Source organism: Dromiciops gliroides, chromosome 5, assembly GCF_019393635.1.
Source record: "Dromiciops gliroides isolate mDroGli1 chromosome 5, mDroGli1.pri, whole genome shotgun sequence".
Classification (NCBI taxonomy): Eukaryota; Metazoa; Chordata; class Mammalia; order Microbiotheria; family Microbiotheriidae; genus Dromiciops; species Dromiciops gliroides.
Window position 1 is genome coordinate 296,815,268 of NC_057865.1, and position 15,331 is coordinate 296,830,598.

The 15,331-nt window shown below is 48.7% G+C and overlaps 1 protein-coding gene across 2 annotated transcripts in view; it reads left to right on the forward strand.

Moving 5' to 3' along the window:
- TTLL8 (tubulin tyrosine ligase like 8) overlaps window positions 1–14,797 on the forward strand; it is a 50,989-nt gene extending 36,192 nt beyond the window's left edge. Inside the window, exons 12-16 of one of the 2 annotated variants that reach the window (XM_043965432.1) lie at window positions 1,090–1,333; window positions 4,279–4,714; window positions 5,858–6,347; window positions 11,744–11,874; window positions 12,270–12,386. In XM_043965432.1, the coding sequence (XP_043821367.1) occupies window positions 1,090–1,333; window positions 4,279–4,714; window positions 5,858–6,347; window positions 11,744–11,874; window positions 12,270–12,359 (1,391 nt within the window). In that variant the 3' untranslated portion in view covers window positions 12,360–12,386. Of the gene's footprint in view, window positions 1–1,089; window positions 1,334–4,278; window positions 4,715–5,857; window positions 6,348–11,743; window positions 11,875–12,269; window positions 12,387–14,618 lie in introns of those variants that run through there. The other variant, XM_043965431.1, reaches the window with a different exon arrangement.
- The last annotated feature ends 534 nt before the right edge of the window (window positions 14,798–15,331 follow it).

Consider the following 15,331-nt stretch of genomic DNA (forward strand, 5'->3'; position numbering starts at 1 on the left):
CATAGTGGATAAAGCACCAGCCCTGGATTCAGGAGGACCTGAGTTCAAATTCGGCCTCAGACACTTGACACATAAGCTCTGTGACCTGGGGAAGTCACTTAACCCTCATTGCCCCGCAAAAAAACCAAAAACCAAAAAACTTGTACTGTGGAAGAGGCACAAGATATAAGTAAAACTTGCTTCTTCCCCCCTCAGGAGACAACATACCACGAACCCAGACATATATGATAAGGGATATTATGTAATAATATTATGTAATAAGGGATGTATAAGAACAAAGTGCTTCATGAGGTTGGAGGGAGAAGGTCCTTTCAAGACAGGAGGAACCAGAGAAGGCTTCCTAGTAGAGGTGGCATTCTAGCAGGGCTTGGAAGGTGAAGTGAGGGAAGTGGCACATTCCAGGCACTAAGAATAGCCGGACCAAATGAATAGAAGCACTCATCCAGGGGACCACTGGACCACAAGGGAAAGCATATAGGGCAGAAATAGGAAAAGGATGGACAGCAGGCTGGGGTGGGCTGGAGAGATGGGCAGAGGAGCCTGGTCGGTCTTCATTGGCTAGACCCTTGAGAGCCACTGAAGAGTGAATGGTGATATTATGGAGGAGCAGGTTGAGAGGGAAAGATGCGGAACTCTGTCATGGACATGTTGAGTCTGTGGTGAAGATGAGGTGTCTGGAGCAGAGAGCCCCATGAGAAGAGGGATTGTTTGTTCTTCCTACTTGTATCTCCAGCGGCTGGCTCACAGTAGATGCTTAATAAACTCTTGGTTGGTTGGTTGGTTGGTTGAAGGTGTGGGAGTGAATGAGATTGCCAAGGGAGAGAATAAAGAGAAGAGGACTCCAGGACAGAACCCTGGGAACCTCCTTAGCAAGAGTCAGGAGCAAGATGAGGAGCCATGGGAGGGTTTAGAGGGAGGGTGATAGTGGGGAATGCTCCTTTCTGCCTCTTGGGGCATTCTTTGTTTCCGTCCCTGGGAACCTTGCTTGTGGTTGAGAAAGGAGGGACACCACCTTCCCTGGCAGCTGGGGTGCCGTCAGCCCTGGCCACCATCAGTATCTGCCCTTAGTGAGATGTTGTTTCCTTTCAGACATCATATGTATGGACAGAGTGGAAGAAATTATGAAGCTTGTGACCTCGGATAACATTCCTTCCAAAGATAATAAGTGGGTGGTCCAAAAGTACATTGAGACGCCCCTGCTGATTTATGACACCAAGTTTGATATCCGACAGTGGTTCCTTGTCACGGATTGGAATCCCCTGACCATTTGGTTCTACAAAGAAAGTTATTTGAGGTTCTCAACTCAGCGGTTTTCCTTAGACAGTTTGGACAGGTAAGTCCCCAGATGAAAGGCCATGGTGCCTCTGAGATGACAAGCCACCCACTGAAAGGGCATCACATCTGACTCCTGCATTTGCTTCCATTGCTTGCTAATGTGTATGTTCCTACGTTTCTAAGAGCTGTTGATGGATTGATTCAGCAGGTGAGCAGGAAGGCATTAGCTGAGGGTTCTCTTCTTGTGGGAGGGCCAGTAGTAAGCTGAAGGTGATGAGTCACTCGCTGGCTGGGTTGAGAGGTTTGAAAACTAATGAGTCAGTGGGTCATCCTGGGGATTCTGTGGCAATGCTTTCAAAACATGAGTGTCAGGAGAGGGGCCCGAGAGCCTCCCTGCTCCAAGCCTCAGGTGATCCCAGCATTTGCCTTGGGGAAGAGATAGACAAACGGAGCTCCCAGAACACAAGCTATGCCCTGGCACTGGCTGGGGAGTGAGGGGGCTGTGGCAGAGGCCTCAGTTGCCCTGTCTGGCCTCTCTCACCTTCTGGGCCTGAGGGCCTGTCTACCATTGGCCAGGCCACATGTGTGCCTTCTGCCTGCTGAAGCCCATGGGGTTTGTGGACTGGCAAGTGGAAATGAAGTTAGAATGAGAGGAAGGCTAGTTCCATCAGGGCCCACTCTGGACTCTGACCTGTTCTTTGCTGCCTTTCCCACAGAGGTGCTTGTGTGTGTGTGTGTGTGTGTGTGTGTGCATGTGTGCATGGGGGTGCAATCTTGAGGTTTACAACAGGAATGAACCTTTCAGATCATTTTATAAGCAAGAAGACAGAGGGCCTGGTGTCCTATGTCACACAGTGAGTGAGGGTAAGAACCAGGATAGGAAGCCAAGCCTCCTGACTCTCTCCACCTTCCTGTCTACCTCAACGTTTCAAGAATAGATGTGTGTTGTAGGTATGTGCACAGGCCCGGATGATGTCATGCTCTTTCCCCACTTGGGCGCCCTAACCTCGTGCCCAGCAGCACAAGGGCAAGGGCTAGTCCAGGGTGGGGGACCCAGTCTGTGAGGGGGCAAAGCTAGTGGGTGCTGTCCACTTGGGGCTTCTTGCCCCAGAGCTAATGGGGTCTAAGGCTTCTCTTTAGAAACACAGATCGCTCTTCACCCCTGACCCTGCGTGGCTCCCTGCCGCCTGGCCCCATGTCACCTTTCCAGCCTTCTTCCTTCTTGTGATCCCCTCTGTGCTCACAGAGCCCACCTAGCCCAGTCCCCTCACTTTACACATGCAGACACTGAGTCCTGAGGTCATACGTGTAGTGGGTATCAGAGACCAGATTTGAACATTGGTACTGTGACTCCTGGAGACACCTCTCTCTCCACGGTACCATCTCACTTCTGAGCTATCTCCCATCTTTGCCCCGGCTTTCCTTACTGGCACTGTCTGCGCCCCCCCCCCCCAACACACACACACACTCCATAGTCTTAGAGAGTTCCCTCTTTCTTCATCTCCCATTTCCGGGAATCCTCTGACGTTGGATTTACTAAACCTTTCCTAATCTCCTCAGAGGAAAGTTTTCTCACCTTGGATTTTCCCAGGACTCTGCGTGGAGCACCTTTTACTCCCCCTCCCCCTCCCCCTCCCACACCCACTTTACCTCCCATTCTGCTTTTCAGCATCCATGTCATAGCCCCACCCCAATCCCAGAAGCCTCTCAGTTTCTTGAGGGCAGAGATCGTCATTTTAAGAAACGCCTTCCCTGCTCCTGACTCGAAGTCCATGGAAGGGGTACCTTCCCAGCCCCACTCCAGCTGGCCTTTCTGAGGTTTGGGGAACTTCCGACTCATGATTAGGAGGAGTACAGCCCCTTTATTTCACTTAAGTCAGAAACTGCTCTGAAGCCTCCTCATTTACATATTTTAAAAGTTTTATTTGAACGCCAGATCCCTACATAAAATCCATTTCTGGTGATGGAAGGTGGTGTGGCAATGTTTACAAAGGGTGACCTTAGAGATTTCTGTATTCTCCATTAGTCATGAGTAGCCACATCTTAACGAGAGAAACTTGCCACGAGACCTTTCTCTTAGAACCAGTCGTCTCCTGAATTTAAGTACTAAAATGTGTGTGAATGTAAGAGTGTGTGCGTGTGTGTGTGCGTGTGTGCGCACGTGCGTGAGTGTTTACTGGGGTGGGGACAGTGCAGTAGATATCTGGGGAGAAGAGTTTTCAAGTGAGCAACATAGATAGTGAGTGACTGGTTGTGCAACCCATGTGAAAAAGTGAATCTCCCTGTGAAGAGCTGTGAGCTTTGCGGACAGCACCACGCAGAGGGGAGGGAGGCAGTCAGAATTGATTGACACGAGACCTCCTCATCATCTGCCTTTAAGGTTGCTCTCTCCCCAGTGAGGGCTTCCCACCGCACCACTCACATTTCCTCAGGTGACCTTTGACAGAGGGGTAAGGGGGGGCCTGAAATTTGGGAGCTGTCATTTCTGGCCTCAAGGAGGACTCTTCCAGACTTGTTTTTGCTTCTCCCAGCCAGTGATCTGACAGCTAGCTTCCTACCTGACCATTCCTGACCATCCTGCTGCCAATGGCCTGGCTCCACAGGATGCCAGGCTGGCAGAGGAGGCCTGGGGGACAGTGGCACCTGCTTCCCCTCTCAGAGGGAGTAGGTCCATCTGTGTCTGCCTGTGCCCTGGGGAAGGGAGCTGAAGGCCAGTGCCAGGGTAGAGCTGGTGGACTGGTCTTTGTGAATTAGCTGTGGCAATGATGGCAAAATCTGGTGATCCCGGTGATGTTGTTCCTCCTCATCACAGCCCCCTGGCTCTCATCCAGGTCCTGGTTGTTCCCTCCTTGGGTTCTGGAGAACGAGGGTGGCCTGAGGTCAGGCTTCTCGGGCCCATGCCCTTGTGCCCCTGGGGAAGCTGGCTGGTGGCCCTGGAGGCTCTGGGTCTGGAGATAGGGGAGCCCTCACAGGACTGACGGAGGTTTCGTGTGTCCCTTTCAGTGCCATTCATCTCTGTAATAACTCCATCCAGAAGCACTTTAAGAACGCCAAGGACCGGAGCCCGCTGCTCCCCTGCTACAACATGTGGACGAGCACCGAGTTCCGGGAGTACTTGCAGAAGCGGGGCCGCGGCAGTGTCTGGCACAACATCATCTACCCATCCATGAAGAAGGCCATCACCCACACCATGAAGGTGGCCCAGGACCACGTGGAGGCCCGCAAAAACAGCTTCGAGCTCTACGGAGCCGACTTCATTCTTGGCAAGGATTTCAAGCCGTGGCTCATAGAGATTAACTCCAGCCCCACTATGTTCCCATCCACGCCCGTCACGGCACAGCTCTGTGCCCAAGTGCAAGAGGACACCATCAAGGTTGTCGTTGACAGAAAAACTGACCGCAACTGCGATATTGGCAACTTTGAACTCCTGTGGAGACAAGTAAGCCCAGGGATGCTTGGTTTCCAAGGTGGATTCCACACTGGCCAGATGTCAGCTCAAAGGTCTCTGGGGGAGGGGCTCAGGGCCCTGGGGAGAGGGTCTCTTTTTTGTGACATTGCAGAAGCGGACTAGACACCCCCTCAGGTCCCTGATGACTCTTGTTAAGATCTAGGTTGTTCAGGGTGGCTTTGGGAGAAGGAAAGACTCCAACGTCTTTAGACTGGCGTTCACCGTGACCCTACATGTGGGCAATGCTCTGAATGTACTGGGCTTCTCCCTTCCCCAAATAGACCCCCTACTCTCCTGCTCCCCATCTCTCTGCTTCCTATCTGTCCCTCCAAGCCCAGGTCAAAGCTGCCTCTTCCAGGGAGCCTCCCTGGTTTTGGAGGGTGCTCGCACATGATGCCTTGAGGACAGCATGTGACATAGTGGCAAGAGTGCTGGACACAGGTGAAGTGGTGGAAGGCTTAGCTCTGCCACAGACTGTCTTTAAACAAGGAGCCCTGTCATGCTGCCTCCTAGGGGTGGAAGTATCCAAGGAGATAATTCATGCAAAGGGCTTGTAAAACTCCAAGCACCATATCAATGGAGCTCATTCTGAGCACCATCCTCTGCTTATGCATCTTCATCTCCAGATAGATTGTAAACGCCTTGAGGGCAGGGACTTCTAGGATTTTTCGATGGAAGAGCTTTAGAAGATGTACTTATTCATAGTTTACTGGGTCCAACTTGTCCTCACGAGCACCTCTGGCTGTGTACTCCTGGGTTCTCAGCTCATGGTGGGGGCAGGTCTTCTCTCTGCCTGCCCACAAGGCACAGCCTTATACATTTAGGGAAAGATGCGAGGACCCGGGAAGGGCAGCCTGCAAGGAGGAAAGAGGAGGCAGGCGGGCAGCTCCCGAGGAGTCTTTCAGGGGCCAGGCGCATGTTCCTTCACAGGTCTAGCCATCATCCCCTGGGAGGACACGGAGGAGCTGGTGCCCTGTGCCCACCTTCAGGGGATGGGGCCGGATTCTGACTGATGTCCACCGGGAACTGAGGCTGAGAGAGCCAGCCCTGGCTGACTCCAGCCTGGCCGAGTCATAGACACGCTCCCCTCAGTCCTTGCAGATACTTTTTCAGGCTGGTTTTGTCTCTCCCCAGCCTGCTGTGGAGCTTCCCCCGTTCAGCGGCTCCAACCTCTTCGTGGAAGGCTTCAGCATTCAGAAAGGAAGGAGACACGTGACCCCCATTGCCAACATCAGCCTTGGGAGCCCCCTGCCGGCCGGGCACATGCTGCGCGGCAGATGCTTCAGCTCCCAGCAGGAGCCGCTACCTGAGCAGACATCTCCCAAGCAGGATGTGAAATCCAGAGAAGACAAGGGACCTCCCTGTATCTTGCCGATGCCTTTGAAGAGAGGGTCGGGGAGAACATACAAGATAAACTCGGTCTACACAAAGGCCCTCAGCAATATGGAATTTCCCTCTTTCGCGATTCGGCACCTAGAAAACATTTCCCATAAAGCTGTGTTTCCCAGAGCCAAGACGACAAAGCTTGCAGACCCAAACATATTAAGTACAGCTTCCATTGCCTCTGTGCTGCAGAGCATCCGGTCCCTGGAGAACCCTGTGTTCCAGCCACCCAAAGGCTCAGGTAACCTTTGCTATATCCCCTCCCCCAGCCCAGCCCTCCCATTGTCTGTGCCCCCAGCACTCCCAGGTCCTCCTGGGAGCCCAGCGGGGCCCCTGTACAATCCAAGGTGCTTGAGGCAGCTGCTGGGCTATTGGTACCTCTTGAGCTTTTCTCATCATTAAAATAGTCATCCCCCCCCACCACTGGACCCCTGGCCTCATGATACTTAGGAGAGCCTTGGGAAAGCCCAGGGCCAACTCTACACAAACGAGCCTCTATTGCTCGTGTACCTGCCCTGTCCTGCAGGGTTTGGGGACATGAGGACTCTGGATACTCTGTGGGGAAAGAAGCCCAGGGCAGTGGAACAAGTCTGGGATCTGGAGGGAGAAGGCCCAGGTTCAAATCCAGACTCTTGTGAGTACCTTAGACAAGATTCCTGCCCTCTCTGGCTTGGTTACTCTCCTTTGTAAAAGCTGGGGTCTGGGACAGTCAGCAGCAGCATCACTAGCATTTATATAGTCCTTTAAGGTTGGGAAAGTACTATTTATGTATGTGTGTGTTGTGTGTGCACACCTACACGTGTGTCTAATATATACACATATACATGTGTTACACATGATGTGTATACCTTGACGTGTTGATTAGTCTGCCATTATGATTATTGGCAGTCAATGAGGAAACTCTTGGAGTTCCTGATTAAGATCCTGTGCATGTACCTGTGGCTTCTGATATGGGTGCATTTATATTTTTTTAAGTGAAAATTTTTTTTCCAATTGTGTGTAAGAACAGCTTTTAGCATTCATTTAAAGAAAATTTTGAGTTCCAAATTCTCTCCCTCTCTCCTCTTCTGTCTCATTGAGAAGACAAGCAATTTGATATAGGTTATGTATGTGTGGTCGTGCAAAATATCTTTCCATATTAGTTGTGGCAAAAAAAAACAAAAAAATAACCCAAGAAAAATAAAGTGAAAAATAGTCTGCTCTGATCCGCATTCAGAATCTATCAGCTCTTTCTCTGGAGATGAAGGACATTTTTCTTCGTGAGTCCTTTGGATAATTGTATTGCTGAGAACAGCTAAGTCATTCACAGTTCATCATTGTACAATATTGCTGTTGATTGTATAGCTTGTTCTCCTGGTTCTGTTAACTTCACTCTCTATCAGTTCATATAAGTATTTTGCAGTTGTGTTCACAGAGTTCTTGGGTTTGTCTTGGCAGGTAGACTCCCAAATATTTTATATTGTCTGCAGTTATTTTTTTAAAATTTTTGTGTGTGAGGCAATTAAGGTTAAGTGACTTGCCCAGGGTCACACAGCTAGTAAATGTTAAGTGTCTGAGGCCGGATTTGAACTCAGATCCTCCTGAATCCAGGGCTGGTGCTCTATCCACTGCGCCACCTAACTGCCCCTGCAGTTATTTTCAATGGAATTTCACTTTCTATCTCTTACTGCTGGATTTTGTTGGTAATATGTAGAAATGCTGATGGTTTATGTGGGTTTATTTTATGTCTTTCAACTTCGCTGAAGTGGTTAATTATTTCTAATAGTTTTTGTGTTGATTCTTGTTAACCAAAAAATATAACAAGTTTGTTAGACATTCGTTGCAACTGGATTTATTACCAAAAAAATGAACATGCATGTGGAACTCCTATGCCGGTACAAGGAGGCCAGGGGCGCAGGGAAAGACTTGGGTATTTAAGTTACAGGGAAAGGGGGAAGTCATAGGGGAGGAGAAAAAGATCAATTCCCTCCTGAAGGGGAGGAGAAAGGTGATGGCAAAAGTGGCATTCTTTTCCCTTGGGAACTGCTAGACCATGAAGATAGGAGGATCTGCTTATCTACAAAGATCCCAGCTGGGTAAGCAGTTTCTGTCTGGTGTCTGTCTTGATATCCAAGGACACACAGGGAGTCCAGATTGGGGTGCAAGCAGGAAATTATGTCTGCTCAGGTTGGGGCTTTATCCTTGACACATTCAGGGCCTCTTGCATACTTTGGGTTCAGTGTTTCTGGAAAACATGGCAAGTCAAGAAGACAAGTTTGGGGGCCCTTTAACATTCTCTAGGATTCTCTATGTACCATCATATCATCTGCAAAGAGTGATGGTTTTGTTTCCTTGTTTCATATTCTAATTTCTTCAATTCCTTTTTCTTCTCATTGCTATAGCTAGCATTTTTAGTACAATATTGAATAATAGTAGTACTAATGGGCATCTTTCCTTTACTCCTGTTCTTATTGGGAAGGTTTCTAGCTTATTCCCATTACAGATAATGCTTACTGATAGTTTTAGGTAAGTATTATTTATCATTTTAAGGAAAGCTCCATTGATTCACATGCTTTCTAGTGCTTTTAATAGGAATGAGTGTTGTATTTTGTCAAAAACTTTTTTTGCATCTATTGAAATAATATTATTTTTGTTGTCTTTATTATTGATATGGTGAATTATGCTGATAGTTTTCCTAAATATTCAACCTGGTGATAGTGTATGATCTTTGTGATACCATCCTGTAATCTCCTTATATAGCATTTTATAAAAAAATTTTCATCAATATTCATTAAGGCAATTGGTCTATAGTTTTCTTTCTCTGTTTTTGCCTTTCCTTGTTTAGGTATCAACACCCTATTTTTGTCATAAAAGAAAATTGGTGGGACTCCTTCTTTGCCTAGTTTTGCAAATAGTTTATCTAGTATTAGAATTAATTGTCCCTTAAATGTTTGGTAGAATTCACTTGTGAATCCATCTTGTCCTCGGGATTTTTTCTTGGGGAGCTCATTGATTTCTTGTTCAATTCCTTTTTCTGAGATGTGTTTTTTTCAGGTTTTCTAAGATTCTATTTCCTTTTCCTGGGTGCATTTCCTGGGTCCCAAGGTGGACATCATTTGGCTCCAAACAGCCCCTTGCACAGGGTAGTGGGGCCCACCTGTAAGTGTGGGCTTGGCAAAGATGGGGAGCCTTGCCATGGTGCTTCCCTGGGCAGCCCAGTGTGTCTCTGGGAGCAACCCAAGCTTATATTGCCCCTAGCTTCGTAAAATGGACTTCAACTTTCTCTCTTTTAGAAGGGTTACAAGGCAAGCATTCCTGAATTATCCTACAGGTCCAGCCAGCTCAGTATGGGACAGGATTTGATCCAGATTATCCCACTTGGAAGTTCTTGCCTTTGATAAATTACCTTGTGTTTATTGTATAGGTGTATGCACATCCCTATGCGTATACATGGTTGTTCTCCCCTTAGCAATAAGCTCTCTGAGGGCAGAAACTGCTTGGCTTTTGTCTCAGGATGCCCAGAACCTGGCACAGAGTTGATGTTGCTCCATAAATGCTTATTCTGGAATTAAAGAATTCACTGTCATCTGTAGTCAGTGAAAAGGAGCAGATGCAGAGTTTTTGTCCTGCCCTCAAGGAGACTGACTTACCTCGAACTGGGACCTCCCTCTACTGTGTCTGAAGAAAGATGAGGGAATCTGTGGGTCTGAGGCAGAAGAAATCTAGTTGTGCTGACATGGAATGTCCTCACTAAAGAGAAGCTGGGCTGGGGCAGGGCTGGAGGGTCGCTGCTGTCCTCTGTGCTGATTAGATCACTTCTGGAGTGTGGTGTTCAGTTTGGACCTAAGCTGGAGAGCATCCAGAGAAGGGAAACTTGGGTGCTGGAGGCTGGGGCTGGGAAGCTAGGGCAGCCTCAGAAAGCATTTCATGGTCCTCTGCCTAAGGGGAGGGAAGCCCCTGAGTCTGGAGGGTCAATGGCCAGAAGGAGCCTTTGCTAGCTTTGCAGTTAGAGAAGAGGGATAGGAAAGCACTGGAGGACTCTGTGGATGGCAGCAGCAGCATCTGTATCCCTAACTAAGGGAAGCAGTATTCTTTTACAGACTCTGTTGCCCAGGTGGATAAAGCATCTGCCTTTTGTAGTTGAATAAAAGAATTAGGGTCTTATACGGTGATGATCTGAATCCAACACAGTCTCCCAGAATCCCAGATGCCTAAGGGAAGGAAGGACATGGTGCCCCTTGGCTGGGCTCCTCATGAATAAATGCCACCTTGGCTGTGCCCAGCGAGATGATAGAGCCTGAGAAGGAAATGAGGGCACAGCCACCACTTGTGGCTTACCCCTGCTCAGTCAGGAGGCTTCTTCACACCTTCCTGCCTGGGAAGCACACCTCTGAGGGCATGAGGGCTTCTGTTGCTGGCCCGGCCCAGGTCTTTTCTTTGCACAACACCATTTCCTTTTTCAGAGAGCTTTCCTGTCAATAATCTCATGAGGAAGGGAGTATAAAAGGTTTTCTCGGGACTCCTAATTCACCCCGAAGCAGACCCCATGGATTGCCACAGCTGGTGAGCTCTGCTTTGTAAGGGAAACGTTCTTATCCTGCAATACTGGGTCTCCAAGAGACAATCAGAATCAAGTTCACCAATGAGGATTTGATGGAAACCCCCTAAACAAAGGGTCAGTGGACTGGTGCCCACACCACCACCCCAAGGGAGGGCAGAGCTAATGGAGCCTCATTGTGAGCAGCTTCCCCTCCCTCTGTTTGGAGGGGGTTGAGGGGGGCTGTCAGAGGCCTCAACCTAGATCCATCGCTTAAGGAGGAGGACTAGGGCAAGTGTCTTGTCATTTTCCAGGCAGCTGCACCACTCCATCATGTCCCATCTCCCACCCCCAGTGCTTTTCAGCATCATTGCCTTTCTCTTTATCCCCAGTGCTTAACAAAATGCATAACATAGTAGGTGCTTAATAAATGTTGATTGAGGCAGCTAGGTGATGCAGTGGGTAGAGCACTCAAGTTAGGAAGACTTGAGTTCAAATCTAGACTCTGACATTTACTAACTGGGTGACCCTGGGCAAGTCACTTTACCTCTGTTTGCCTTCACTTCCCCGACTATTCCATAGGGATAATAAAAGTATCCGCCTCCCAGGGTTGTTGAGAAACAAGCATTAGCACAGTGCCTGGTGCTATATAAACACTTATTCCCTCCCTCCCCTTTATTGACTGACTAATTGGCCCAAACCCCTTCTGGCATCGCTTGTCATTGGGGATTCCTTGCACAATTACTCTCTGCTTTGGGGCCGTTGTGTAGTGAGAGGATGTACATGAATTCCATAAGACATTACAGAGAAATGCAGTTATTTCTATGCTTGTCCAGTTTCTGTTCTCAACCACTAGAGCTTGCACTCCTTGAGGGAAGAGCATAGGCTGTGTGAGGGCTTGTCTGTGCAGTACCAGCCTTGGGCTCTTAGAGGCATTTAACCAGTGATTTACTGAAGTCACTGAAGATCACATGGATCAATAGTGCTGCTATTGAGAGAATGAAGCCAAATGAAACAAGACATCTTATGATCTCTCCTTTCTGTGACTGTGTCAATTTGCTCGATGATGCCCTGAGGAAACTGAAAACTAGGATATATGGCTCTCATCTTTCTGACAACAGGTTCTGAGCATCACCAGCCCTTCCTGAAATTGTCCCCCCAGCCCCTCAGGATGCCAGCGACCTCACTGAGTGAGCACCCACGAATGTGTCTGCCTGAATCAGTCACCCACCAGTCTTCAGTGATCATGGAGGTAGGATGGTCCAGAGAGCATGCCCTGGCTTCCTGTCCCACTGCGGGCCCTTCCCGGGCCCAGTGTGTGATCATAGTCAAGACCCTTACATAAATTCACCATCACCAGAGAGGAGGTATGGTGGCCGCCACTGGCTGGACAGCTCCCTTGTAAAAGTGGGGGTCATTGCATTTCATCACTGGCTGCTTCAGCCCTTTTCCGTGGGCAGGCTGAGACACTGATTAGCTAGAAGGAAGTATCAAGTTAAAAATCACCATGTCACCAAGAGACCCAAACCATATCCCACTGTTCACGTTACTCAGAGAAAGGGCTCGAGTTGGAGATGAAGGGAAGGACTAAGGTAGATCTTGGAGGCATCAAGGCTACAAGAGAACTTGAAAACCCTCACTTTACAGGTAAAGCGCCTAAAGCCTGAGCTGGAGAAGCGACTTTCTGGGACTGGAGGCCAGCACACTCTCCATTGGCCCAGAAGAGGGCGACGCTGATTCGCAAACAGCCCCCGTAGGCCAGGGTGTATAAAGTGAGCTTCCCACACTCTCCCTCCCTCCCTCTCTCCATAAGTCCATCCCTTCTTCCTTCCCTCTCCCTGGGGTTCTGATCTCCAGGCCTGGGGACAAGGAGAACCTCCCAGCGTGGTTTCTGTTTCTCCCTTCCAGCAACATCAAGACAAACACCGTCTGCTTTTGTAATGAGTGACCTAAGGCTTCCTGGAGCCGTGTTCTCCCAGGGGATGTCCCTAGGCAGGTGCAAATTCCGCCCCCAGCCCACTGCTTGCCTTGCTTCCTCTCCCATGCTTGGAGGAAGGATGATTTCTTTTCATGTTTTTGTCTTTGTACCCCCAGCACCGAGAACGGTGCCTGTCATGAGATGTCAGAAGCGCTGCACGGGTGACTTGGAATGGGAATTGTTGAATGGATCTAACTTACATTGAGTTTTTGAATCTCCAAATTTGAAGAGGGGGTTCTAGTGAGAGGAATACTAAGAAGTGATTTCATACCCAAAGATAAATGTGATTATGGTTATTACATGGTTTTCTGTTCAAGTGTTGACTGAGTAAAGTCAATAGGATTTTATTCATGAGTAACTCCTCAAAGTAGAACCCACTCGCCCCTTAATTCCTCTTCCCCCAAGATGCAGCAATCTCCTCATCCAAGGTCTTAGAAGCTCTTATCCTGGCTAGGAGTCTCCTCAGGAAGAAGAGGGATGCAGGCAGGCAGGAAGGAAGGAAGGAAGGAGAGGGAGGAAGGGCCCCTTTCTCCATGGAGGATAGATCCAAGGAGGAAAGCCATGGGAGGGCATCCTGGAAAGTAACCCTCCTGCTTCCTTGTCTCTAGAAAAATGAGTTCACCTCAATGATCTTAGGACCATAGACCTTAGAGTCCAACCCCCTCGTATCCAGAGTCACACAGCAAGTAAGTATCTAGAGCGGGATTTGAACCCAGACCTTGCTGACTCCAAGTCCTGTGCCCTATTCACTAGGTTGCACTGGGCTTCACTCCTTGCTCCCTCCTCTGATTTTCCCATGCACATCCCCTTTCCTACTGTTATGTTCCATCTCGTAGTTCATGTTCTGCATAGATTATCCTAACTCCCATTGACCCTGACAAAGAGCCTAAAACACAACTAGATGAACCCTGATGAACAACGCCTAGAACATGAGGTTCCAGGAGTAGCCTTGAGAAGCTGGCATTATCTTCTCTAGTGCTGTAACTCATGAGCACGTAGGAACAATTTACTTGGTTAGACTTAATTAGCTTTTAGGAAGAGGGTATTTACTAAGGTGGTATAGTTGGTACAAAATATGCTCCCCCCCCCCCCAAAAAAAACACACCAAACCTATGACACACTCTCCTACCAGTACATACAGAGTCCAGGGGAAAATGGGGTCAAGCTTGGAGCTTACAAATGGGGATGGGGTGAGGATGGGGGATAACTCAGAGTTCCTGTTTGTTGGAAGACCATTTCTCCCCTTGTGGAGGGCTCGAGGGAGTCTCTGCTGAGCTCCTTAGAGGGATGTGGATCTGCATGCAGTCTTTGACTTCCAGGGGAGACACCATCATCAGCTGATCCGGGGACACTGATAGGGAGATGGGAAATCACCTAGAAATCTAGCCCCTCCACACACACACACTCACACACACACACACACACACACACACACACACTCTCTCTCACACACACACTCTCTCACATACACTCATACACACTCACACACACTCATACACACACACTCTCTCTCACACACACAAGCAGTTCCTCCTGAGAGGTATTGCCAGGTCTCTACCATGACTTGCTACAGTCTCAGATAATCTGTAGTCTAAACCAGTTTGCTATTTATAGATGAGGCCTCAGCCAACTTGAACATGATTCCTGGGCAGCGGCATCCCTCTAGTTCCCATGACTTTCCCCCACCTGGTTTAAAGCCTGGGATGGAGACTGTTTTCACCTGGTTAGGGTGTGACTAAGAGCATCTTGTCACTTGTTTCAGTGGGTGGGATGATTTATTTGAGTTCTTCATTCAATGCCCCGCCCTTACATATACCTGTGCCGTATCTCTTCTTTTAGATTGTAAGCTCTTTGAGGGCAGGAGCAACATTTTTCATGTTTAATCTTCCAGGACAAAGCCCTGCACACGGTGAGTGTCTGCTTAATGCCTCGGGGCATCCTGTCTAGACAAGCTCAGTCTGTCTTTGGTTCCCTGCACGTTTTTCAGCCCAGTTTCTCTTTTATCTACCTCTTTGCAGGTTTGCCGAGCAGCGTCCAAGCCCCCTGCCTCGTTTGCAAAGGAACGTTCCAGATGGAAAAGACCTGCAAGCGTTGTAGCTCCTTTTGTGCCACAATCTTACAAGGAAGCTCCTATGTCCCTCTAAATGGTCAGAATGGCTCATCCAAGAGAATAGTGGGCAGCCTGTGGAACCTCTGAAACAGCCACTTTCCCTAGAAGATTTATAGCAATCTAAATGGATTCCGAGACAGTGTGATTTATTGTGTGTGTTTTTTTTTAAACAAGCAAAAAAAACCCATTCATATAAATGACCAGCCTTGTGTATGGAGTTTTTTTTTTTCACGATATTTCAGGGGAATGGCATGCTTTTCACAGTAGTATGTTTTACAGACGGGGTGAGATAGCAAAACCGTCCCACGCATTTCTGTCCTGCTGAGCTCAAGAATGGGAGAAGGCTGGACTTGGCTGGAATGCCACAAAACAAGTCCAGCATTTGCCACACAGCTAAGCTGGTCCCTACAAGCCAACCCGGAAGTGGTAGCTTTGTCCTAACAGGATTCCCTCCAGCAGGACATGAGCTTTAGAGCACCACCTTTCTGCCTCCCCTGGATCCCACTGATGTGATACCAGCGGGTCATATTGTAGGTATTGGAACTGATTGACTTTGCTGGGTGGTCCTTCAGGGGGATGATGAGTGAGCACCCAGCCTCATTAGAGAATCATGGAGTTAAA